The sequence below is a fragment of the Calidris pugnax genome, unplaced genomic scaffold, assembly GCF_001431845.1.
Source record: "Calidris pugnax isolate Ruff unplaced genomic scaffold, ASM143184v1 scaffold244, whole genome shotgun sequence".
Taxonomy (NCBI): Eukaryota; Metazoa; Chordata; class Aves; order Charadriiformes; family Scolopacidae; genus Calidris; species Calidris pugnax.
In genome coordinates, this window is record NW_015091141.1 from 2,447,436 (window position 1) to 2,474,368 (window position 26,933).

A 26,933-nucleotide genomic window follows, 5' to 3' on the forward strand; every position below is an offset into this window, starting at 1 on the left:
GCGGCCCCCGCCGTGACCCGCCGCGGGCAGCCTAGGGGGGCTGCGGCAGGCCGGCCCTGGGGTGCATGGAGGCACCCCCCGCCCGCAGAGAGGTACCGGGCGGGGGGACCTGTCAGTCGGGGCTGCCTGAGGGGGCTGCGGCGGCCCGGGCCGTGCCCTGGGGGTTACTGCCTTTCCCCTCCCGTCACCCGCCTTCCCCCTGTGGTTTTGCAGGTGTGAATCCCCCGGAGGACACCGCGCCTCGGCTCGGCTCGGCCCCGCAAGGCGAGCGGCCCTGGGTCTCCCTCGCCGGGCCCGGCCGGGCTGCAGCAGGGACAAGGAAGGGGTTTAGGACCTTAAAAATAGCATCGCCCCCATTAACCAGGCAGCTGCTGCTGCTGCCTCCTGAGAAATGAAGAAGTTTTTCGACTCGCGTCGGGAGCAGGGTGGCTCTGGCCCCGGGTCGGGGACCAGCGGCGGCGGCGGCGGCAGCGGCGGCCCGGGCAGCGGGTACATCGGGCGGGTGTTCAGCATCGGCCGGCATCAGGTGACGGTGGACGAGGTGCTGGCGGAAGGTAAGAGCCCTGGGCCTCTCGCGGGGCCTTTGCTTCTTATCCCTCCCCCTCTCCCTCACAAAGCTGGAGAAGGAGGCTTTGGCCTTTCCCGTGCACTCCACCTCCCCCTCTATCCCCGGCTCCCCAGATATTTTATTGTCCTTGACAGACTTGCCATCCAGGGGCATCTGCAAACTGGCACTTCTGATCTTCCTATGTGTAAGCCCACTGGGGGTTTGGTTTGTGTTTGGGTTTTTTTTTTAATGCTGTAGAAATTGAGGGGATCTCAGAATGTAATTGTTTCCCACCTTCCCTAAACTGGGAGGTTGATTTTTTTTAAAAAAAACCAACCGACAAACCCAAACCCAAAATTGTCAAATGTTTTGGTGCAGAGCAAGGTACTGTCAATAAAGAAAGTGGTGGTCTTCACTCTAACTTTCTTCATCCAGTTGCCTCCTTTCCTACCTTAAGCAGAGAGGAATAAAACACTGGTGGGCTGAGCAGAGCTGGCTGTGGTCTGGGATGAGGGATTTCTGTTTGTGTGGGCTTTCTGCAGGGGAAGCAGTAATCCCAATTGCACTTGTTTTCCAAAATAAAATAATTAGCTAAAAATTATCAGTAGGGATTATAAAACCCTTTACGTGTGCTTGCAGTGCTGCCAGTGGTGTTTGTTAAGATTGTAACCAGTGCTGCTGCTTTAACTGTAATTTTACATTTCATTTGTTTGGGTTCTAAGGAACCTTAGGAATGGCTCTGGCTGGTAACCTTAGCCTCGACCTTCAGAGAGACATTGGCCTCCTTAGACCTGCTCCTGGTCCATCTCCTGCGTAGCATCCTTTGCCATTTCAGTCAAAACAGCGTTTTGTTTTGATCTTGTAATTGTGAGGGAGAGGGTAGCGGCTTTATGAGAGCTGAGTGGGAGGACCTGCGTTGGCTTTTACAGAAAGAACCCTAAAATGGAAAAGGGACTCCGTGTGCGTTCAGGTTTGTAAAAAGTCCCTACAGTTTACAAGCAAATAGGTCTCTGACCATCTTTCAGATGTGATTTCTGATATGTTCTGCTGCTTGCTGAGCTGATGGGAGCACCAAAAGCAGTCCTTCAGCTAGTAACTATAGTGATTTTATTTTTCTTTTTTTCCTGACTTGAAATTTGCAATATAGGTTTGCCTTGGCTGATATTTCCAAGGCCCTTTTGGCCCTAGAAGCTTAGGAACTACAAGAGCTAAACCTGAGAAACTGTCACAGGCTTTTTTTTTAATTGCAGGTTGACCTCATCCTGGTAACACAGGAAAACAGAGGCTTTTTTTCTGATGAATAATCTGTTGGCAGGTTCTGCCCCGGTGCTGACAGCACCAGGAAGCCAGCCTGTGTGTGTCACTGGGCCCTCTCCTGCTCGGCCTGAGCTGCAGCCACTAAAGGAGCGAGGTGGTAGCACAGATTGCGTGGGAGATGTGTCTGTACCTTGCTGTCCTGGAGGAACTGCTGCTTGTGGGGGCTTTTCCCTGTGACTCCTGCTTTCTTTGCTGGCGTCTGGGATGGAGCATGGCCTGGTGTGGGCTACAACTCCTAGATCTGCCTGCACAGGCCAAGCAAGGTGCAGCAGGCCTGTAAAATAGGTGCTGTGTTCTCTTCCTGCCCACGCTGTAAGGCAAAGGAAGCTCTTTTGATGAGATGTGCTGTGCAAGTGTTGTAGACTCCTGGTGCGAGCAGTCCGAACCCCTTCTGCTGGTTAGTGAAGTCTCCAAGGGAACAAGAGCCAGGGTGGCCCGTAGGTTTGCAGGTTGTTGCCTTTTGATGGGAACAGAGGAGTGAAAATGCCATTTCCTTTATAGGAAATGTAGGTCATCCCGGGGACTTGACATGGGTCAGAAGTGCTGCAGCCTTGTGTACCTCTGGCCTTTTGGTGTAGCTGCGGGTGCTCCCCAAGTGCTGGTAAACAGCATTTTTTCACTGACTCAGCTGGAGACCTGGGGAGCTCTGTGGCAGCACAGTCCCTGCACTACTGACGTCTGAGTCCTTGGCTGGAAAACTTTTTTTTGTATCTGCAATGAATCTTGGTGGTTCAGCAGTGTTGAAAAGGCAACTTGTGAAGTCTTGGCTATTTCTACTAAAAGGGAGAGTCCCCTGGGAAGCACTTTGTAGGAGGAGGTGGAGTATCCTGTCTGGGAAAGAAACATCTCTCATCACCATTGCTTTAGAAGGGAGAGGAGAGGCCTGTGTTTTGGTGCAGCATGTGAAGAGAAAATAATAGAAAATAAATGAGATGTAAAAGTGGCTTAAAAGAAAGAGTCTCTGAAATTATGATGGATGGTGTGGGGGAGACTTGAGTTGCACGCCTGAGGAACTGGTTGAACCAGAACTTTTGGAATGAAAGTGTTGGGATTTACCTCTGTCTGTCAGAGCTGTGACTGGTCACCCTCAATTCTGCCGACCAACCCTGCTGAGGATGCCTGCTCCCTGGGCCAGGATGGGAGTCCTTAATGCAGGCACTGTGAAGTCTGCCAGATGGCAGATGTCTCCCCGTGCTCACAGTCTTGCGTAGATCCCCCAAAATATCCACTGCGGTTATGTGCATCCCCCACCCCCCTTAAAAATAGTTATGTCTGGATACTCGCATTCCGGGGCAGGGAAGGAAGTAGATGGGAATAATATAAAAGGAACTTGAATGGTCGTTTGTCCGTGGTGTTATAGTACTGGTGAATCAGTATTTTTTGGTGAACAGTCTATTGCAATAGGTGATTCTTAATTGAGTCTTTGTAGTTGTCTTGCTCTAATCCATGGAATAGCACAAATAATCTCTTGAGAAATACCCCTCAAAGTTTGCACAAGGATTAATTGCTGTAGGAGGTCAGCACTGCTGGCCTTGGACTTTTGCAAGGCCAAGGTTGAAGTGGCAGCATCAGAGTAGTGACCCAGAATGGGCTGAGGAGGCTGTTACTGGCTTTAAGGTGACTGGTGTTTTGGGGAGCTAAGGTGAATGCCCTGGAGGCCTTTGAGTGTGTGGGTGAGTCAGGCTACTATCTGACTGTTTTGTTTGTGAAAAGAAACCAAAACAGTGTGATCAGATTGGATGCTGCTTTTTGTTTCTGCCTGTGTGTAGGGGAGGGAAAAAACCCGAACCCCATGCTGGAGCTGGACGGAGGATGGTGTCTCTGTGGTGAGGAGCAGCAGAAACATTTCGAAGGGTGTTGCCAGAAATCAGAAATTTGTGAAGGAGGTTGTGGGATGTGAGTGTGTGGCAGAGTACCGCAGCCACAGGTGCTCCTCTGAGCTACATCAAACAAGGTGGGGATTGCCCCAGGGTCCAGTTTTCAGTGTTTTGTGTTACTCTGTGAACCTGCAACGTAGTATGTGGCTGCTGAACGAGCACTGATGGGGTGCGTTTTCGAGCTAGGATTTTTTTTGTCTTGGTCTGCCTCTAGCAAAAGGTACAGGCTGCGTTTCATCAGGTCTGTAAAAAGTCACTCTTTCAATTAATATTTTTCTAAACGTGCTACTTGTAGCCTTTTCCCCTTAAAATGTATAAGTGAGGGGATTCAGGTTTAATGTCAAATATTTCACTGAGATTTTTTTCAGATAAATGCCTATGTGTGTGCTGCTGGCTTATGTGTATTTCAAAGCATTTAATGGTAGTCATTATAAACCAATGCAAAATCAGCTTAAATTTGCAAGCTGCACTTTTTACTCCTTTTTGAAGAAATGGATATTGTGAGAAGGTTTCATGAGGGTTTTCTTTAGCAAACGTGCAGGCCAGCATGTGTATGGAGAGCTTGGTAAGGCAGTGAATGCACAACCTGTGTCCAGTCAGGCAGGTGGCCCCCTGAGCTGTGAAATGTGTGCCTGGGCTAATTACAGAGGATTTCTGCCACCCCCTGCCTGGTTTACCCCCAGCACTCCCTTTCCTTAGAGCGTACAGCACCGTAACCTGAAGTCACTGTCAGCCTTCAGCTTCTCGTGTAAAGGTGAGCAGCTTCTGAAATAACTTCACTTGGAAGCAAGCCCCATCCAAGGTAAATTTTGCAGATTTACATGACCCTCAACCCAGTTCCAGGGTGGTTTGGTTCAAGATGTCGCTTTGAAATGTATTTTGTCAGTTATTGCCTTCTAGCTTCTGCCAAGTCCTAGCTGCTGATCAGCTGACCAGTGACATTTGGATTAGGAATTAAACTATTTCTCCTCTTGGAATGGGACATGTGATTTTTTTTTTTTTCCTACTTGCTTTTCCTGTGTACCTTGTGAGGCAGGGCATGTGTGCTGCACTCTGTGCTGCGAGGTAGGGTATCGGCTCCTCTGTCTTGCAGTAGCCTGGCTTTAAGTGTGCAAGCCAGGCAAACTGGTGAAGAATCTCAAGTGAGTTATTTGGTAAACGTCGAGGTATCCCAGGTGCTTTGGTGCTTTTAGCAGCACAGATCCTGCTGGGGCAGAGTGTGTGCCATGTCCTGAGATGTAATCAGGAAGGAAAAGAAGGTGTTAGTGGATTTAGCTGTGTAAGAAGTTGCCTATCCCAGAGACTCACATCTTCTAACCTCACTTGTAAGCTTTATGCAACATGTCAGAGAATGGGTCTGGGTTTGTACATGGGGGTGGCTGTTTCTTACGCAACAGTTATATTAGCTAAAAGCATGTTTAATGGCAGTGTTAGCTCAGTGCAGTTGGGGGGGGATGAGTCTTCTGAAGCTGTCTACCCAGAAAGAGCCTTCCATGTTAAAACAAAATAGTTTCTAATTCAGTTCAGTCCTGCAACAGCCTTATGAAGTTGTCAGTTACTTGGTATAAGAAAGCTTAGTTTTGGGATTCTGGCTGTGGAAAATACAGGGTTTAACTATCCAATTTGGGTCTTGCATACATGTTGTAGGTGTTCTATCTGAGCAGGTTACTAACCTCTGGTTGCAACACCAGCAATGATGTTCTGGATCTAAGGAGAACGGGTTCTGCTGCAATGTTTTCATTGTGTCGTGGGCTTCTCCCCTTTGTGCAGGAGCTTCTCAGCAGAGAAGAGAGCAGGTGGTAAGTTATAAATGTGCTGAAGACAAGCTGGAATCCACTTTGGGTTTAGCACTTGCTGCCTTCCGGGCTCACGCACCTGCATTAATCATGGCTAATAAGGGGTCAGGACTGACTAGGTGGTGCACGCTTGCGTCAGGACTAGAAGCTGCTTCCTTTGAATGACTTTTTCCAGTTGAAAATAGTGATATGGACAGGCTGAGGCCTTGTGTTGGAAGAGCAGCTTGCCAGCTGCAGGACTTGCTGCTGCGCTCCTGGAAAGTCACAACCAATTTGCCTTCATTTGTACTAAGTAAGTGTTTACTTGTGTTTCACATGCGGAGGGAGACAGGAAGTCTCTGAGGAGAAACATGCCGTAAGCAAACTCTGTTTATGGAGGAATTATCTTTTGATAACGAGAGGTAACTGAATAAATAAGTTTCCCAGGAAAGAAGGCCTTCTTCCTTGGATGGGGGGAAGCACAGGATGTTCTTGTGGCAGTATTATTATTTTGGAAACATACCTTTTTAAATCAGATACTGGCTGCCGTACTTTTTTGATTGTAGGAACAATACTGACAGTGATTTACAAGCACAAGAAAAAGATTTGGAAGGGCTTAAGTTAAACACAGTTGCAATGTAATTCTCTCTCATTTGTGGCTTTTTTATCATTACACAAACTTTCCTTTTCTCATTTTGTGGGAGGTCCAGGAATTGCCACTAAAGGAAATGAAGGTTATTGTTAGCTGCCTATGGTATGATGCAGTAGAATGAAAGCAGAGGAGAGCTGCTGCAGCTCCTCTAATGTGTTGCCACCCTGTTGCCAGAGTATCTGAGCCCTGGCACAGGCCATGAAAATGTCCTTCTGTTCCTTTTAGGGCTACTGGGAAATAATATACTGAGATATGAAGGTGAAGCAATGCAGAGTATGTGTGGCCAAGTCAGGAATTGATCTCTGGCCTTCCAGATCGAGTGCTTTAATTGCAGTCTGTGTTTTCTCTCAAATGCTGCCTCTGTGTGTTTTAAATGGACGTGCTCTTGGCACACATGTGATTTGGGCATAAATTTACGCTTGCTCTGTGGCAGAACCCATGCTGACATCAGGACCCCGGGCCATGTGTCACAGGATTGGATTAAAGACTTCTTTGGAACAAGATACTCATAGCATCTGGTTTGCTTCATGATTTTGCAGAAACAAATTACATACTGGTGATGGGTGATCTCATAGATTAAAAATAAAAAACGCCATCAGCAGCTGAGTTCCCCGAGCAGAGACTTGGTGTGCATGTACCTCCACCTGGCAGCTGAGCTGGGAGCCCGTGCTGTGACGAGGACAGGTAGAGCTGATCTTCCTTCATTCATCAGTGGGAACACTCTGGTTTTATTTCTTATTTGGGGCTTGTAGGACTGTGATAGGGAGGGGACCCCAAAATGTGCCTGTGTGAACTGAAAGCAATCTGGCATGCTGTTCTCCAGGGTGTGATAGTGAGAGATGTGATCTTCTGAAGCTATGTAAATGCACAGCTGTTATTCAGATGAAACCTTAGCTTGTATCTCCTTTACTTCTGTAAGCTAAATGATGCTTGCAAGGTTGTCATGTGCTTCTGCTGCACAAAGCTAATGACAGCAGTAAAATAAACCTGGAGCTTGTCTCTTAAAGAAGTGCAGAATGCTCTGTGAGAAGCAGGATGTGCTCTTAGGGAGAGGCTTTCAGATGTTCGGACTCTCCCTGAACATCAGTTTCTGTTCAAAGCACCATAGCAAGCGAGATGAGCCCTGGGTTTGACGTGGTGTACCTGGTTTTGTGACCGTACTGCTGCTCTGGATTGTGCAGGGAAGCTCTTCAGATGTTGCAGGAGTGATGGTGATGTAAAACTCAAGACTTTCAAAGTGTTTTATAATTCTTAAACACAAATAATGGGTGCTGAAGTGGGAGGAGCACAGAAGTGCAGACTTACTGCTTTATGCCTCTTCTCTGGGCGACCTACCTGCGAAGTCAGTGATACTTCAGTTACCTGCCATGAGCTCTGAAGGATTAATTGCTCCTGACTTAGGAAGTGCTTTAGAAATAAAGACCTTCCTTCCAGTGTTTAGCTGCTGCTTTGGAGGAGTGAGCTGGACTGACAGGAAATCCCTGCCTTATGACCACAGTGTGTTCACACAAAGATACTGGTGGCTGCTGTTGACCCTTGAGCTCTGGTCTAGTAACTGTCTTCATGACAGAATCACAGAGTGGTATGGGGTTGGAAGGGACTTCTGGAGATCATCTAGTCCATCCCCCCCTGTAAAAGCAGGACCCACAGGAATGTGTCCAGGCAGGTTTTGAATGTCTTCAGAGAAGGAGACTCCACCACCTCCCTGGGAAGCCTATTCCAGTTCTCTGCCACCCTCAAGCAAGACCTTTGGCAATAAGTGTCTAATACCAGGGGATGTTCAAATGAGCGGTGACATGAAAGATATGGCAAAATCCTTAAAGAGAATTTCTCTTTAATTTAGGAGAGGGATCTGTGAAAGCACGTGTTTGCGTGCATACACCGATGTGCTGACACACCTGCCTTTCTTGTTTACCCAGATGTCGTAGCACGTCCTGTGAGGCACGCGTACGTGTGGTGTGCGGGGAGGAGATGAATAACGAGGAATAGCCAGTGCTCTGGGATTCAGCACAAGGCAGGAGTTGGTGGTGGAAGGGAAGAGGTAGTGCCATGTCTCTTTGGGCAGACAGTTGGGGTAAAGGCAGTGGATAAGCAGAGATAAACAAGGACAGCTCGGTGGGTGGGATGGGAAGGTTCTCTGTTGGTAGGATCCCTGTTGCTTTGAGTAGAGTTCTGCAAATGCCCTGTGAGATGACTTACACACCCGACTGGTACCTCCTCAACTCACCCCATGTCTCTGTGCCAGTTCCCTGATGCAGGTGGTGCCAGCAGGATGCTCCTGATGTGGGTGGTAGCTGAGGTGCACTGAGTATTCCTTGGGAATTTTAGGAATCACCACTTGCAAAGCTGAGTGTGTTCTGACTTCAGCTCTTTTGTGGCTGTGTGTTCATTGCAGCACTTCCACAAAGTCAGCGAGTGTAAGATGATGCAAGAAGCCAGCCCCAGTTCTCAACTGGTGAGATCCTGCTGGTTCTCATGTTCTTATTTTTATTGATTGTGTTTGTGAGGAAACAAACAAACAAAAGTGCATGGCAGAGCACTGCTGTGTGGACTGTGGAGTGACAAAGGGGGAAAGAGGGACAGTATGGTAGAGGGAAAAGGCAGTAAGACTTGGATCAGACTCATTCCTGGGGTGCCTTGAGTGTGTATTTTCGGTAAGAAAAATCCGCTGAAAGACAGAGCCTTTCTTTTGGCCTTTAGCTGTTGCTTTTGGGTTAGAAGATGTACTTACAAATATCTGGATATGAGTTTACCCTTCTGTTTCTGTACCTGGTTACCAGTTGTAGTTTGAACTGCTGTGCTGTCTCTGCTCTTCAGCGAACACAGGCTCCTGTGTACTAGTGTCATGCGACGTGTGGCTCTGTGCGTGGTTGTTCCTCTTCCCCTCTCTGCAAAGTAGACAAACAGATGGTGGAGGAAAAGCTTATCAAATTATTTTACAAATGAGAACGAAGATGTAGCAATGTGATAAGGGCTATGTAGGAAAGCAGTGACGAAGCCTTGTATTAAATGCAAATGTAACTCCTTGTCTGGTGTTTTTACCCCAGTGTCATTACTATTCATGTCACCATAGTATCGAGGAACTTTTATCAGGGACTAGGGCCCTGTGTCACATCATGCAAGCACAGAACAAAGACTGTCCGTGCTCCTGGGAGGTGCCTGGCTGCCCCTGCCTGTGCCTGCTGAGGCTCAACATTTGCCTTTGGTACCAAAACATGCTCATGTGCTGCTGCCGGAGGAGTCGTGTCGCTGGGTGCAAACAACTGTAATCTTACAGCTGATCATGACGTGATAATTAACACACAGTGTCTTCTGACAAACTGATGTTATTCAGAGACCACAGGAAACACACAAACTCAATCTTGCTCACACAGCGTTCAACGGAACATGTGACAGGATTAAACATGTATTGGATTTTTTTAAAATTAAAATGATGCTATTTTTGGAGCGGGACAGATGGTGGTTTTCTACCTTTTGCTTTTTTTTTTTAAACTTAACAACACAAGAAGTGGTTAACGTTGTACCTTCGAAGCTTTTTTTGCTCCTGAGCAGGCTAGAAGTGCATATATTGGTATATTACAAGTGAATTGGGATTCTCAAGCAGTTATGTAAGTTCATTTGAGCTGATGAATTAAATCCCTAAGAATTATGGGGCTTGTGAGTAACAGTCACAAGACTGCAGGTTCTGGACCCCTGCAACCCTTTCCTGTTTCTGGACATCTGACAAATGACTGGGCAGGCATATGCCTACTCGTATCTCTCTCCTTCCTCACCTGGGTATATGTGGAAAAATGCAAAGTCCTGCTTCATGTAAGGCTGATACATATATATATATTGGTTTTTTTTAAATCTGTTTTATTTTTCCCTGTGCTGAATGGTGGATACTGAGTGCTCCGGACTGTACCTAAGGGTTTGAATTCCCTGAGAGCTGCCTGGTGGGACAGTAGATACCTCTTTCCATGCTTGGCGTGTACTGAGGAGTTGAAGAGTTCATTGCTGTCTTCAGGCTTTGATTAGCATATCCTCTTCTAGAGGAATATTATGTGGCCCTTAAGTTGTGTTTTCCTGTTACTCAGTGAGATGGCACTTCTGTGGCTTAAGAGTATACCTGTAGTTATGTGGTAGACCTGAAAAGGTTGAAATCTGCATTCCTGGGTTTAAGTAGAAGAAACATGTTTGGCACAAACCTCCATATGCTGTTGTGAAGCTCTTACAGTCCCATGTTAGCTAAGCTTGAGCTTTTCCTAGCAGGTATGTTTTAGGGTTTCCCCTGTGTTTTTCATGCTGCTTTGCTCAGTGGGGATGTCTGGGTGCTACCATAGCGATCAAAATTCCTAAATGTCTAACTTGTCTGTTGCCATGAGCTCTCTTTGGATCCTTGCATAATTGCTTCCCAAGTGGAGTTTGCTGTTTCCATAGCACTTGAGGGCCCCAGTAAGCATTCCTTGGATGGCCCTTGCAAGCAAGTCCAGTTAAAACCCAGTTTAAGCCCTGGCCAACTTTGCTTTGCTTCCTCCTTCCTCTCCACCTCCAGCTGCCACCTGCTCTCAGCTCAACTAGTTTTGTTTTTTCTCTCCTCTCCTGTGGACGTGATTCACCACTTCCTTGCCTTTCCAGTGAAGCTTTTCAGCTGCGTGCAGTTGCTGCAGCTTCTTGCTGGCTTTGCAGTTCCAGTCGTGTTCACTCAAAACCAGTGATGCTCTGCAGCATGTTTATGCCATTCCTGTTTTCACTTGGAGATGAACGAGGTCTCAGATGCTATTAGCAGCTGCTTGGAATGATAGCAGCTGAAATGTGCTTTTTAGAGGGCTGACTGATACATAAACAAATTACTATATTTTTTTTTAAAGCTGCAAGTTATTCATGACCCATTAATTTTTATTTTTTTTCGGTCTTACAGTGGAAGTTCAAGGCCTAAAATTGTCACAATATAGAGGGACTGATCTGCTTTGCCAAGTAATCTACTTGGAAGCTGTGTATCTTGCTGCATAGTAATAAAACGCTGCACCATCAGCTTTGGGTTTCCAGCTCTGCCTGTCGGGGAGGAATCGGATGCACAAGACCATAAAGCAGAGCACATGCCCAGCAAATCTACCCACGTGAATGTCTAAACGTGCTTCCTGCTGTGAGGGCCAGAGCAGTTCGTACCTTTATTGAGTTGCTGTTTGTTATGAAATTGCTGTCACAAATGCTGAGAGACTTTAATACTCCTAAATTCTGGTGTCCAGGCTGTGTTCTGACTGTGTTCTTGCAGGATGGGTAGTGTGGCAAGCTATTGCTGCCCTTGGACTAGAACTTTTGCAAAGGGAATGCCGAGTTAATGCACAGGATGGATCTTGCCCACTGATTATTTTAGGCTTCTAATATGCTGTTCCATGGCAGAGATTAATTTCCTTTCTTTCCCACTCCCTCCCTCCCCCCAGTCATTTTTTTCTCCCCACCTTTCTCTGCTACTTTGTGATTTACAGCTTCCTTTTTTGACTTTCTCCATGGAGCTGGCTGGGAGTTGAAGGGGTATCGTCTAGGGGAGAGGAGTGACTCTTAAAGATCTGTAATGAGACAGGGTCCTGAAAAATGGAAAGCAATGGAGCTAAACAGCTTTAAATCAGACCTATCAAAATAAAACCCGAAGAAGTGAGGAAGAGGCAGTTAAGCTTTTTCCATGTCATCAATGCAGTGAAAATGCCTGTGACTATATAAATATTTTGTGGCTGTTTGCAGTTGTGAGCATTATAGCTAATAAACTAAATGTTCATCTGAAAAATCCACAACAATCCCTAGCCAACCAGTCTTGGTGTCCTAAAATCAGGAAAGGGTAAGACTGTGCTTCTGTTCTGTGTTGAGTGATGTTTCTGGTTGTATAATTTTGCACAATTGATGCACTCGTGGCCATAACTGCCACACTAACATTAACTATAATGTCCTGCCTATTTTAAAAGCGCCTAGAAGAGGGTGGAGCCTGTAAATCTAAATCTGTCTTGTCATGGCCTAGTTATTGCAGCAATGACACTAAGCAAGAGCCCTGTAATTATGTTGGTAATATTGGATAATCACATTAGGATTCTCAGCTATGGTAAATCTGCGAAGGGCTAACTATGTCCCTGCTTTGCTCTTGCTGAAAATCTGACCCACGAGCTCTATAGGAGCTTGAGCCTTTGTTTTACCTGGGGAAAGGGTCCTTTCCTCTGGTCGATATGCTAATGCTCATTTAAAGTTTGTCTGGTGGAGTTTTAAGACTAGAGCTTAAGCAGTGCAGCAGCTGGAGCTGTGAGAGCTAGAATTTCTAAAAACCAGGGCTTCACGTGCACACCTTGGGCTTTCTTTGCAGTTTTGAATGCAGCTCTCTGCCTTGATGGTGTGTGTTGTCTAACCACTGGGCAGAACTGGAGATAACCTTTGTAACTGGAGGGGGTTTTTTATGTGTTTGCTTCGTTGTTTTTGTTTTTTTTAAAAAACTTTTTCTTTCCTCCCTCCCACTAAGTCAGTTGTGCGGCAGTTGCATTTTGTATGGGGCACAAAGCTGATGCAGATGCTGGGCTTTCTGCAGCCAGCAAGCTTGCTCAGCTTGAAGCTGCCTGGATCGGTACTGGCCAGCCGTGGAGGCTCCTCTTCTTTTAAGCCCATAGAACATGCAAACTGTATTGCTTATATGTGCAAATTTACTTTGTGAAGACCGTTGGTTTTTTTTCCATCTCAAATGTGAGCTACATGGAGAATTTCTTGCTGCTTAAAATGATTATCATTGGTGGAAGAGTGCAGAGCCTTCATGCCTAAACCTGAAGACCTCTGGAGCTGTTGGGCTGCGTGTGTAATTCTCTCTGCCATAGGCTGGCTCTGTGGAACGGAGGGTTGAATGTGAGTTTATGACCTGGCATTGGCATGAATATGAACTGCTGCTCTGATTTCCCAACACTGCTTTCCTCTGGCAGCAGAACAACCCTGTGAAGCCTCAGCCTTTGGTAGGAAGAAGAGAGTTTTAAGTGGTCCTTGCATGCTCTGCAAGGAGGAAACGTGGGTTGGTGATTTTATGGGGCTGCTACCCCAGCAAAGTTCGAGTATTCTTCAAGAGTTTGTCCTATGCCAGGAGGATTCTATCCTTGGATAAGGATATGCAACCTGTGTCCATGTTCCTTGTGTATTTTCTTTAGTTAAAGTAACCCTAGAAATACTTATAAAATGAGAAGCTGCATTTCCTTTAAGCCCAGTTTAACTCTGAGCTCTCTTGACTTTGTACAGCTGTACCACTGTTACAGTCTTGGAGTATGGTCACTATTAAATTCCTGACCTTGTTGCAAATATACCTGCTTAGCAAATTTTCCATCTGCTTGGTATCTCATTTGGGGAGATGCAGGTTTCAGCTGATTCTCTTGATATTTGTGCCTGATTCAGGTTTTCTGTCTCAAAATACTAGGTGTCCTTTATGCTTTATCTAGGTGCTGTCTACTTTCCCTGCAGTTCTGAAGCTCTGATTTGCTCCTGTAGCCACTCAAAATGGTCAGAACGTGGATGAAATTTGAGTGATTGTGACCATTGCTACTTACACAAATGAGGCTCTTTCAGCTGGAGTTAGTGGTTTACTTTTTCTGTCTTTGCCCTCAAGATAACTTTTAAGTGTTCAGACTATTTAATTGGCGGTTGATATTTCAAGATCTGATTTGATAAGTTTCCCAGAGCAATTCTATCTCCGCTCCAGTAGGAAGCCTTTTAAAGTGCTGTTTAGGAAGCAGCTCAGAGGAGCAGACTAAGCCACGACTGAAAACCCAGTAAACCATCCAGAATCTATACTGATTCTTGTTTTGTTTTAATGGTTTATGCTCCCTGTACAGGTGAATGTGGTGAGGTGAGACACTGAGAGCTGTATCTTTACACTTGGAAATAAGCCTGGGAGCTTCCCAGGGGCTGCTCCTGTGCGGGAAAGGAAGCATGGTGCTTTGTTTTCTGTTGTCTTGTTTGCTTCTTAGCTATTAGGCCTGCATGGATAATAAGGACTTGTATCTTCGTGCTTTAGAGCCCTTGAGCTGAAGAAGAACTCCTACAGTACTGTGCAGAGACCCTGCTTTCTACTCTGTAGAGACCAGTGGTTTGTACTCCTGATATGTAGAGTTCATCTTACTGGCCTGCTCCAAATACTGCCCTAGGAGGTGCTGGGGCAGGCCTTTTAGATTGAAGTAGTCCCTTAAACTTGGCACTGTTGTGCTTTAGCATAACTTTAAAAAAAATTAAACAAAACCCAACTAAGTACAGCTTGTTATTTCCTTTGAGGTAGAAAATCTTGGCTGAGAGCAGACCTGTTTAGTTTAGCATTATTATCTGCTTTTCTCAGCCGGAGAGTCTGTTGGCAGGGGATAAGGGGTTTTGTTTTGTTCTTGTTCAGAAGTGGACTCTGGTTTATACCACACATGTGCACTCAGAAACACATACCACTTGGAGTTAGAGGAACTTGGGTGTAGTAAGACCAGGAGAACCATATTCAGGCTTTTTTGGTTCCACAGAGACTCCTGCTTTGTCTGTTGTCTGTGCAGCGTGGCCTGCGTTTCACCCCTCTGTTCCTACTGCCACCTTCAGAAGGTCATTCAAGTAGCACTGGTAGCTGTGGGCTTGTGTGTATGAGCCTGTTCTGTTGCAGTTGGTGGCTGAGCACACCCTGACACTGCTCTGTGCTTGAGCTTGCAAACTGTTGACACAGCTTAGCCAAGGTAAAGAAAATCCTAATTTTGTAGCCTGGATCATGGGAAGCAAACACTGATTACGTCCATGTACTCCTGAGACATGATGCAAGCCTGTGCCTCTAGGATAGACTGTGTGTTCTCTGTGCACGCAACTTAAGGGTGAATAATCTTTGCTTATATGGATATAAAATAACATGTAAATCCCCTAATATAACCAGGGGATTATGGAATTGGGTGGGAGAGTGAGTCATAGGCATTAATTAAATCCCAAACCCCAAGTGTCATGATGAACAATGCTCCAATATGTAGTAATAAAACAACAAAATAAAAACACGCAGGAGAGCATTAATGCAACCACCGCTGCTTCAGGGCCAGGTTGGATGGGGCTTGGAGCAACCTGGTCTGGTGGGAGGCGTCCCTGCCCAGGGCAGGGGGTTGGAACAAGGTGGCCTTTAAGGTCCCTTCCAAGCCAAACCATTCTGTGATTGTGTGAAGTCTTTTTAGTTCTTTCTGTGGTAGGTAATGTGGAACAGACACTCTGGGTAAGATAGTGTACCCCTGGCTGTGGAGGGAGTTGTGGGGAAGGGACTGGCAGTAGCCTGCTGATGCCTGTGGTGTGTAGGGTAAGAACCTGGGGTTGAAAGTAAGTCAGTGGAGGGTTTGATGAGGGTAACAATGGCCCAGGAATAAACCGCTTAAGAGTGTATGGAAGAACACGTTAGACGTGTCAGGAGTGACTGTGGGCATTGTCAGTCCTGTCTGTAAGTGAGAGGCTGAGTCAGGTGAAATCCTGTGCCAGACAGTGAGACAGCGTGGCCCTGTGTCGCTCATCAGCATCCTGTTGCAGTTTGGAGAAGGTGAAATGAGGCTGGAGAATGCCTCCTTCTGTCCGTTAATCTTGTCATCCTCAACCTACCTGCGTTTAACTCCACTGGGGTGTGAGTAAAATCCTCTTTTTAATGCAGGTTTTATATGTTAGTCATAAAGCTATAAAACCACTGGAGGGAGAAAAGAACTTTGAAGGCCCAAAGCGCTCACCTTTTTGGATGCTGCTTAGGTGGACGTGACCATGAAAAGGGAAGAAAATACCAGAGGCCATGCTAGTGATCCTGCAGTTATCTGTTTAGTTGCAGTGAGTCTGATGTCTTCACTTGGGGAAAGCTGAAGTGTCCCTTTGCCTGCAGGGTTTATAGGAGCAGGTGATCTCCTGCTGCCTTCTAAAAAAAGCAGAGGGTGTAGGAAAGTCTGTTCGACTGTATCGGTGATTAATCTTTCACCAGACCGAAGCAAGCTTGTGAGTAACAGATCTAATGTTATCTTTTAAGACTGGATTCTTGGCAACAGTCAGGGCCCTTTGTGATACCTGGCAGTACTGGGAAACCTCTAAAAATCTTTCTTCATGTTGGTAATATGTTATGCCATACCCAAAATGTAATGAGAGAGGTTTCTGGGTGAGCCTTCAGTCGCATTCTGTTGGGATGACTTGCTGCTACCTCTTGCTAAGAGATGCTGCAGTTTGAGGGGTGGTTTCTGGCCACCTGAAGGTGCCCTTCCAGCACAAATTGGCTTTCTGGAGAGGGCCTGCAGAGCTGGTGTCTGCGAGGCAGAGCTCGGGGACATGAGCTGTATATGCAGGGCCTTTGCTTCACGCTGCTGATACGAGTAGTATTTTGTCACGTTCACCCATGTGTTCTTTGGTCAGGTTCTTAATTTTTTTGCCTTTTTGTTAATCGCAGGTTTCCCTAACCTAGCATCACTCTTCTTAAGTCCATGACTTAAAGAACAGAGGATTTGTTTGCAAATTGCTTGTGTTTCTGGCAATCTCCACCTTGAGGAAGCAGGAACAGAGGTAATGTTCCAGGCTGAACTCAGTAAATCGTAGGCTGTACCAGTGTCATCTTTACTTTCTGTGATGTAGCTGAGATCTTGGGTATTATAGCTCTAGTGCAAAGTCTGCCTCATTACTGTGGCCTCTTATTTAAATCTCGAACCACTTGAAAAACAAATCTTGAGGGAGCTGTTGTATTTTTCTTTAAAGGTGTTAATGCTGACATCTGTCTTAGGGTGTTGTAGATGCTTCATAAAGCAGAAAAACCAACATGCAGCGATCCTGACCATTCTAATTCCTTGTTAAGTACCAAAGCAGAGCACTTCACAATACAAGTCCCAGTTTGTGGGTGCATTTGGTAATAAAAAGGGGTAATAATGGAACAGAAAACTTATTTGGAGGTGAAATCCTGCCCTAGAAACAAAGAGTTCAGAAGTGATGGAGAAGTTTCATCGAAAGGAGGAAAAAATGGGATTTGGAATTGTACGTTTTTTAGCAGGTATGCTGCAGGAACGGCCTCCTGCTGGGCCATGGAAGAGGGGAAGAAAAGACAGCAGAATGTCAATATTAGTCTGCACTAATATATTCTAAAATAGCACTATAATCCTAACACCCATCATAGTTGACTAGTGGAACTAGAATTAAAATCAAAAGCCCATATAAAAATTAACCAGCAAATATTGGCCTGTGTGGAGGGTAGCACAAGATCCTCACACAGGAGATGTGACCAGTAAGGGACAGTGGCCCTTTGCTTTCCTTCCCGTCATTGCTGTGTTCTCAGAGCAGGGTCTGGTGCTTCTCACAGGAGCTGCTGGAGAAGATTCCTCTCCTCAGGGAGAGGTGTGTTGTGAGGCACAGGAACGCTGTCTGCCAGTAACGGGAAGTTTTTCTGAATGTCTCTGCAGCTTAGCAGCCCTGGTGGGGTCTGAGGAGCAGAGCCCCGGGCACCTTGGTGGTTTTTTCCCCATCCTACAGATGAGTTACAAGTCCATCTTCGTCCTTGGTTTATGGGTGGGGAGAACTGAGACTGGGTAATTCCTTGACCTTTGTTGAAAACTGGCACGAGGAGCGGTAGGAGAGAAGCACTGGCACATCTGAGTGCTTTTCCCTGCTGTGCTTGCAGAGCTTGATGCTAACATTAGCTGAACTTGTACATTGTCTTAAACAATTGTAGATTATTTTATTGCTTTGCCCAAAGTGTTTTCCTTGGCCTTTTTAATTTGTGGTGAAGAGTAACTGTCTCCAAAGTTGAGGTTTGCTGAAGGTTTGCTCTGTCCCTGGAAAAGATGCCCTATTTTGGTGCTTTATGATCAGAAATGATTACTGTGTATATGCAACTATGGAAAAGCTCCTTTTTTTTTTTTTTGTTAAATGAGTGGTAGAGAGAGGTGTGAGAGGTGTGGGGTAGGGAGACTGGTTCTGGTGTTGCCCAGTGATGGGCAGTGTCTGCGCATCAGCGGCTTGAGGCTGCAGCTGTGGGGGAAAAATGAGTGCTGGGAACTCTGTTTTAGTAAAGTTTTGGGAATGGTGTGTGGCAAACACCTTGTGTAGAGGAGCTGATACTGCTTTCCTGTAACTAGATCACAGCTCCCTGACTTGGGGAGGGGAAACTTAAAAATTAAGTGAGCCTATCCTTTGTACTTAGGAAAGTAAATGCTAAGGAAGTTCTTCTGGCTTCTGAGATAGGACAAAATATGACATAATTCTTGATGGATAAGAATCAATAAGTATTTGGACTGTGCGGGTGTGGAGTGGCTTTGTGCCTGGTTCAGCAAAGCACTTAAAAATTAAGTGCCTGCTAGCACAACCGGAGCTTAAAATGCCTTGCTGGCTGTCCCTGGAGGGTAGGTATTCCTAGGGCAGTTGTTGGGGACATCTGAATAGCACTTGGCTGTCCCCTCAGCTTCAGTACTGAAGCACAGCGGGCTGTCACGCAGAGCTTGGAGGTGGATGAGATAGAGCTAAAACAGAGAAAGCTGGAAACAATTCAGTGGAAAACCACAGGCATTGTTTGTCCTGCTCAGGAAAGAAATTCACCCCTGAAGAGTAAAATCTTAAGTGGTATCCAGAACGTTTATCAGGAGCTCTATTAATGCTGGATATTGTTAATCTGTTTGTAGAGGGGTGATGGAGAAAAGCCAAAATGAAGCAATGATTTTATTTTATTTTTTTAAATTGATGACTTGGTAGTTGGCTCCTTCAAGCCCAATGATTAGAGTAACTTCACTGAAAAGAGGAGCGATTCCTCCCCCTCAGACCTGGCTGCCTTTGGGTTATGCAACACAGCCTTCGAAAAAAGTGATGTGACCTCAGACAAAACTTGAAAATGTTTGCAGAGGAAGACACATCCATCGGTGGAGATGTTTCTGTAGCTGTTATTGCAGAGCTCAAACATGCAGCTTGGAGATCATCAAGGTTGTCCTGTTTGCTCCTCTGCAAACAGCACTTCATGTCTCTGGGAGGTACCTTCAGCATGGATTTTTAAAGGTCTTCTGCCTAATTGTGTTTGGATGAAGCTGTTTCTATATTCTTAGCATACCTGCTGTTTCTTGCAGAGGGGAGTGGATCAAGGTAGCAGGAAAATGCCATGTGTTTTGGGAGCACTAATGACCTGTGAAAAGGCCTTTGGTCCTGAGGGTCCTGTGAAATCCAACCTACTTTACTGTGTGTTCAGGGCAGAGTCCAGCCCAGAGTCCAGACCTCTTCCAGACTATGATTAACCCAGCTGAAGTGCTGTGTTGAGTTGGTGCTTCAAACGCTGTCTGGCTACGGGTGAAGTCACTTTATTTTGCCTGAGCATGAACAAACCAGGCATGTTGTGGGGGGCTGCTGTCTGGCAGGCACAAAACCTGCCTGCAGTGATACCTATTCCCTGCTCTGCTGTTCAAATAGTTATCTGATATATATAATCTGAATATTCCATCTGATCGATGGGATGTACCCTCAGCAAGTTTGCTGATGGAACAAATCTGGGAGAGTTGGCTGAGACACCGGGAGGTTGTGCCACCATCCAGCGAGACCGGGACAGGCTGGAGAGCTGGGCAGAGAGGAACCTGATGAACTTCAACAAGGTCAAGTGTAGGGTGCTGCACCTGGGGAGGAATAACCCCCTGCACCAGGACAGGCTGGGAGTGACCTGCTGGAGAGCAGCTCTGAGGAGAAAGACCTGGGAGTCCTGATGGACACCAGGATGCCCATGAGGCAGTAATGGGCCCTGGTGGCCAAGAAGGCCAATGGCTTCCTGGGGGGCATCAGGAAGAGTGGGACCAGCAGGTGGAGGGAGGTCAACCTGCCCCTCTGCTCTTCCCTGGGGAGGCCCCATCTGGAGCACTGGGACCAGTTCAGGGCTCCCCAGTTCCAGAAGGACAGGGAACTGCTGGAGAGAGTCCAACGGAGGCTACGAAGACACTGAGGGACTGGAGCATCTCTCTTATGAGGAGAGGCTGAGGGACTTGGGTCTTTTTAGTCTGGAGAAGAGAAGGCTGAGGGGGATCTGATCAACGGCTATAAATACTTCAAGGGTGGGTGTCAGGAGGATGGGGCTGGTCTTTTTTCAGTGGTGCCCAGGGACAGGACAAGAGGGAACGGGCACAAACTTGAATAGAAGAACTTCTACCTAAACATGAGGAGGAACTTCTTTGCTGTGAGGGTGGCAGAGCCCTGGCAGAGGCTGCCCAGGGAGGTGGTGGAGTCTCCTTCTCTGGAGACATTCAGAACCCCCCTGGACATGTTCCTGTGGGACCTGCTCTGGGTGGACCTGCAGGGGGTTGGACTGGGTGATCTCCAGAGGTCCCTTCCAACCCTGTATCATTCTGTGATTCTGATGCGGGAGGGTGAAGAGGTGTAGCTGAACTTAAATTCAGTTCAAACAGCTGATTGTGTGGAAGATACAGTGATTGTGTTGGTAGGAAGGGGGTCCTGATGGTTTCCCCACCATCACTGGTGCCATCCCAGCAGGGCAAAGTGGGCCTCAGCTGTGCCAAAGGGCCATTGTGTCCATCAGGGGTAAGGGGTGCAGTGTTCAGCGTGTTCATCTGCTGCAGCAGCACTTGGTGAGGCTGGCTAATTTATATGTTCACCAGCAAAAGGTGGCTCTGGAAGAGCTTATCACAAAAGGGTGGTGGAAGGAGCAACTCATTTCTCTATAACTTCCTCACCACAACAGCATTAATGAGGGCAGCTTGCTTGGAAGCAGCATCTTGTGCTGGTTTGTGGTTGGCTGCCTGAGACTTGCTGGTTGCAAAAGGATTCCAGGCTGGCAAGACACGTGAGTCACTGAAATGCAGCAGAGTGCTATCTTCTTACCTGGTGAGGAGCTGAGAGAGGGGATCACGTGCAGCTTCGGGTGGCTGGTTTTACCTACTTTAGCAGAGCTTGCCTGGCCGTGAAGAGTTCTGCATCCTGCTGAAATTACAGAAGGGCTGAAAATATAACTACCAGCGCTGGAAACTGGCCAGTACACGGACACAAACCTGCATGGAAAATTGCTCTGGCATCTGTATTGACTGGAGATAATTGGAACTTCCCATTTCTTTCCCAGCTTACCCTAAAAAACCAGCAGTCTGGGCAGAAGCGTGTAGGAAGATAACCACGTTCCCATGCTGTTGAAGAGGTAGATGCAGGTCTAAGCGTAGAAGACAGTGATGTTTCCCAAGAGACTTCTGGCTGTTGCTGGCTCTAAGCTGATGGTGGTCGCAGTACTGACTGCACACTCCCCATCCAACACCGGTAATATGTCTTAAGGGTGAGCATAGAAATCACCTCTTACAAGGATGAGAGCGGTATTTTAGGTTCAGCTGGCTTGTATAGGAACAGAGTGGAATGTCCTTCAGAACTTTAAATCACAGCTGCCTGTTTATGAATGATGGGAGAACTGTCCTCTGAGCTGCCTCTCAGCCTTAGTTCTTCCTTCTCTCCCTTCTGGTGCTTGCAAAGATTTACTTGCTCTATCGCATCTGAAGCCTGGACTGCTCTGTTGCCTTTTGCTTCCCATAAGTGTACTGGAAAAAAGGCTCTACTGGCACTGACGTGAGGCTGTTCCCAGTGCCTGGATTACTTTGCCTCTAAGCTCTGCCTTGTGTGTGACCCACTGTCCCCGGCCACGTGTGGCACAGCCACCTCCCTGCGTTGGGGCAGCCTGGGCTCTTGAGCTGACCTTGGCTGCCTTGGAGTTACACAAATCCTGGCACCTCCCCGTTGTATTGGGGCTGGTATAGTGCATTAGAGCTGGCAATTTCGGGTTGTTGGAAAGGTTGTCTTGCTTCCCTTTCGCTGAAAATAGAAGTAAATGGGCTGTAATGTGCATCTGGCAGTGCTTTGTAATAATCGCCTGTCAATTTGTCTTTGATCTAGTTCCTTTCAACTTTACCCAGATTTAGCAAAGTTGGGGGTTGGGCTGGACTAAGGAGGGAGAAGCTGGTTGAGGTCTGAGGTTCTGGAAGTTGAAAGTAGCTCTTGAGGCTGACGGGGCAGTAATGTGTAGAGAATCACAGACTGGCAGGGGTTGGAAGGGACCTCTGGAGGCCATCTCATCCAACCCCCTGCCAGAGCAGGGTCACCCAGAACAGGTTGGACACCGGGATGCATCCAAGTGGGTTTGGAATATCTCCAGAGAAGGAGACTCCACACCCTCTTTGGGCAACCTCTTCCAGGGCTCTGGCACCCTCAAAATCAAAGTAAAGCAGTTTTTCCTCATTTTGAGATCTAATGTGCCATGTCCAGTTTATGCCTGTTGTCCCTTGTCCTGTCCCTGGGCACCACTGAAAAGAGTCTGGCCCCATCCTCTTGCCCCCCGCCCTTTAGCTCTTGCTCAGCATCAATGAGATCCCCTCTGTCTGCTCTTCTCCAGCTGAACAGCCCCAGGTCCCTCAGCCTTTCCTCATAAGAGAGATGCTCCAGTCCCTCAGCATCTTCATAGTCTCTGCGGAACTCTCTCCAGCAGTTCCCTGTCCTTCGGGAACTGGGGGGCCCAGAACTGGTCCCAGTGCTCCAGCTGGGGCCTTCCCAGGGCAGAGTGGAGGAGGAGGATGATCTCCCTTGACCTCCTGGCCATGATCTTCTTGATGCTCCCCAGGAGATCATGTTGTAGACATGTAGTATGCAAGGAGGAAGGGTTAACCAGCTGTTTCCAAGGCAGTTACAAGCTGAAGGAAGTGTATTAATTTCAGGATGATGCTGTGAAAAACCATCGGAGTTCAAATGAGTGCTGGTGACTTGTCTAAGCAGGACTTACCTGATGAGCACAGCAGTGACTGGGCAGGCGGCGAGAGCTGGGCAGCACCCATCCTCACTGCTGCCACCCGTCAGCTTCTGCACACAGGTCCCTCTTCTACGGCATAATGCTGTGTGGTAGGTGACAGAGAGCACTATATAAAGTCTCTGTTAGGCTCTTGGCTGCAGTTCAGGTCCTTGACAGCTTGGTCCCTTCCTGGGCTGTGCTGAACAGCATCACTCTTCTGGGCTGTCTGATGCTGCTCAGTGAAAATTTCAACCATCTTTTGGGTCCTTCTGCCCTTCTTCTCACCCAGACTTTGCTGGAACATGTGAACTGGATTTTCTGTCTGCAGCTTACCAGTGAAGTACCTGCTTTTGAGGTAGCATTAGGAGCACAGATCCTTCTGGAGCTGCTCTTATAGTGTGGATCACAGAATGATATGGGGTTGGAAGGGACCTCTGGAGATCACCCAGTCCAACCCCCTGCCAGAGCAGGTCCACGCAGAGCAGGTCCCACAGGAACATGTCCAGGTGGATTTTGAATGTCTCCAGAGAAGGAGACTCCACCACCTCCCTGGGCAGCCTCTTCCAGGGCTCTGCCACCCTCACAGGAAAGAAGTTCCTCCCCATGGTGAAGTGGAACTTCTTCTATTCAAGTTTGTGCCCATTTCCTCTTGTCCTGTCCCTGGACTGGCCCCATCCTCCTGACACCCCCCCTTGAAGTATTTATAAGCATTAATCAGATCCCCCCTCAGCCTTCTCTTCTCCGGACTAAAAAGACCCAAGTCCCTCAGCCTCTCCTCCTAAGAGAGATGCTCCAGGCCCTCATCATCTCTGTAGCCTCTGCTGTCCCCTCTCCAGCAGTTCCCTGTCCTCTGGAACTGGGGAGCCCAGAACTGGTCCCAGTGCTCCAGTTGGGGCCTCCCCAGGGAAGAGCAGAGGGGCAGGTTGACCTCCCTCCACCTGCTGGTCCTACTCTTCCTGATGCCCCCCAGGAAGCCATTGGCCTTTGTGTCCACCAGGGCCCATTGCTGCCTCATGGGCATCCTGGTGTCCATCAGGACTCCCAGGTCTTTCTCCTCAGAGCTGCTCTCCAGCAGGTCACCCCCAGCCTGTCCTGGTGCAGGGGGTTATTCCTCCCCAGGTGCAGCACCTACACTTGCCCTTGTTGAAGTTCATCAGGTTCCTCTCTGCCCAACTCTCCAGCTTGTCCAGGTGTGAGGTATTGGCTACAGTTGCCAATTTTAAGTGCTTCAAAATGTTTTAGATGTATTAGCTTGTAATTTACTATGTATCTTAAAATGATGTGGGCTCACTGTTAACCTTTTTTGCAAAGCAATAGTTCCAGGAGAGTGTGTGCCACTTTTTGTAGCAGGATGGGCAGTTCCTGAGCAGTCAGGAATAAATTTGGAAGGGACTTTGGAGGTGAAGGGTGGACCAAAGCTCCAAAATCATCTCCTCCAACATGAAAGGAAATCTCTCTAGGTCTGGGGACAGAGCACTGAAGGCATCACTGCCATTCCCAGGGCTTCAGACACACAGTGGTTTGGGTATGAGATGAAGCAGAAGGAGCTACAGCTCTGGCTCAGACCTTGCCCTTTGAGACCCTCAGCTTGGGATGGGCTGGGTTCCCTGGAGCTGTAGCTCTGGTTTGCTGTGGCTCATGGATGTGATAAAGGCCCATTCCTGTAGATATGTGTTCCATGCATGGATGGCCTGATTTCTCTGCCCCACCTGAGCACCTGCAGCTTCATTTGGGAACCGGTGTGTAGGTGTGAATTCTCCAATTGGCCCCTGTGTCCTGCTCGTGGACGTGGATCTTGTGTTTCTAAAGCTGTTGTGTATGAGGAGTGTGGTGAGAAGTTGCTGTCCTTCTATCCTGGACTGCGGAGGGAAGAGTGTGGCCAGGAGGTGGAGGGAGGTCATTCTCCCCCTCTGCTTTGCACTGGGGAGGCCACAACTGGAATCCTGCATCCAGTTCTGGGCTCCCCAGTTCAAGAGAGACAGGGAACTGCTGGAGAGAGTCCAGCACAGGGCAACAGAGAAGATGGAGGGACTGGAGCATCTCCCTGGTGAGGAAAGGCTGAGAGAGCTGGGGCTCTTGAGCCTGGAGAAGAGAAGGCTGAGGGGAGACCTTATTAATGCTGACAAGTATCTAAGGGTGGGTTGAAGGAAGATGGAGCCGGACTCTTTTCCGTGGTTCCCAGGGACAGGATGAGGGGCAACGGGCACAAGTTGGAACATGGGCAGTTCCAGTCAAATGTGAGGAAGAACTTGTTTGGGGTGAGGGTGGCAGAGCCCTGGCAGAGGCTGCCCAGGGAGGGTGTGGAGTCCCCTTCTCTGGAGATCTTCAAGCTCTGCCTGGATGCTCCTGAGTGATGTGCTCTGGGCAGCCCTGCTTTGGCAGGGGAGTTGGACTGGATGGTCTCTAGAGGTCCCTTCCAACCCTGACAATTCCGTGATTCGTGCTCTTCGTCTATCCCTTTCTGCTTCCCTCATCCCGCAGTTTCACCGAGCGTTTCGCAGTCCCCTTGGCTGCATGCGGAACTGGGAGCACTGAATCCAATTAGCAGTGGAAGGTGTAATAAATGCAGAGAAATTCAAATTAGGGTGGCATTTTTCACACCTATTCTGATTTAAATATGGAATGACTGCCCGAGGGAAGGTAGGCATTCTTGGTTATGTTGTGCCTTTCTGGACTAAATCCTGGGTAGAGTCAAAACCTGGGTTCAGTGAACTGTGATTTGGAAGGAATATTGAGGTCTGTTTTAACTGAGGCAATCGGAGCGGGTGATGTGTTAGCTGTTTAGAAAGTAAAGCTTTGCAACTCTTTCTCAAATGGATGTGGATCATCAAATTTTGCTTCTCTGATGGCAAAGTCGCTTATTGTAGATTGCTGTGTCAAAGTTGCTGTGCGGACCCTGATGAAATCAATTCTTGTTTTCTCTGGAGGACAGCACGCTGCTCTCGTAGCTAAATTGCCATGCTTTAGTCTGCAGTCAGTGGGAGCTGAATAATAAAGTAACCAATTGGTAGGTGTATTTGCAGACAAAATAAGTTAAATGGTTTTGCACAGCTGCCATGTGTGGTGGTGTCAGCTGAAATTTGCAGGCGTTAAAGGTAAGAGAGGAGGACATGAGGATGTCATCTTCCTGTGACAACTCTGCAGATGTCGCAGTTTCCTCTTCCTTGGATGTGTGGCTCAGTCTGGTGTTTCTGTCTCTTGCTGCTCTGTTTGGAAGATGGGCCATGTTTCTGTCAGCTCACTGTGATGATGCTGCAGTCCTGTATCAGAAAGCATTGACTTAATTTTTTTTTTTGGCTTCTAAATTTCCTCTTTCCGTTGAGCTCTTGGGATGGTTTAGTGATGTTCTCCATTGCATAGACTGTAGTTTTCTTTGCCAGTTGGCCCTGGTTGCTTATAAGCAAAATAGCATGATGTACATATTCTAGCTAGGGTGCTCAAGGAGTGACTTTGTTAATTAATATAAGATCAGATGAGAGGAAAGGTACCTTGCCCAAAACTTTGCTAATGAGGCATTAGCAGTTGGTCGGAAGAGGTCCCAGTCCCACTTCAGCTGAAGCAGAGACTTAGAAGAAGGTCCTTGAATTTAGTGGGCCTGCTTTTTTTTTAAAAAAAAAAAGTTTTAATTGATCTATTTTTGCTGCTCAGCTCGTGTTTGTTTCTGCTGAGCACAGTGCTGTGAACAGAGCTGCTGTGTCCTGCCAGGAGGAGCTGTGGGAAGGGAACAACCCCTGGAGAGGAGGGGAGGCTTCTGAGGGACCACTTCTGATTTTCTCATTGGGGTTGGTGGGGGGGAAGTCTTGTGATTCCCAAAAAGTTTGGATGATGGCTGGGACTTGGTAATAAAAAAAAATGAAATAAAATAAAATTTTTGTTGTTTAACATTTTCTTTAGAATTTGGTCTATGGAAATATTGTACAGAAATTTAAGTTGAAACTTGATCTTTCCTATGACTTTAAGAAGCACAATGTGGTAAGAAAATAGGGACTGGAGAAGCGGTGCTGGTTATGGGTCCCTTATTTCTTACTGG

General features: G+C 47.3%; 1 protein-coding gene across 3 annotated transcripts in view; it reads left to right on the forward strand.

Moving 5' to 3' along the window:
- AAK1 (AP2 associated kinase 1) overlaps nt 1-26,933 on the forward strand; it is a 94,658-nt gene continuing 67,725 nt past the window's right edge. For all 3 annotated transcript variants that reach the window (XR_001413834.1, XR_001413835.1, XM_014958790.1), the window contains exons 1-2: nt 1-92; nt 214-554. Coding sequence is in view for 1 of the 3 variants with exons in the window: in XM_014958790.1 (XP_014814276.1) it covers nt 392-554 (163 nt within the window). In the remaining 2 variants the exon portion in view is untranslated. The remainder of the gene's footprint in view (nt 93-213; nt 555-26,933) is intronic.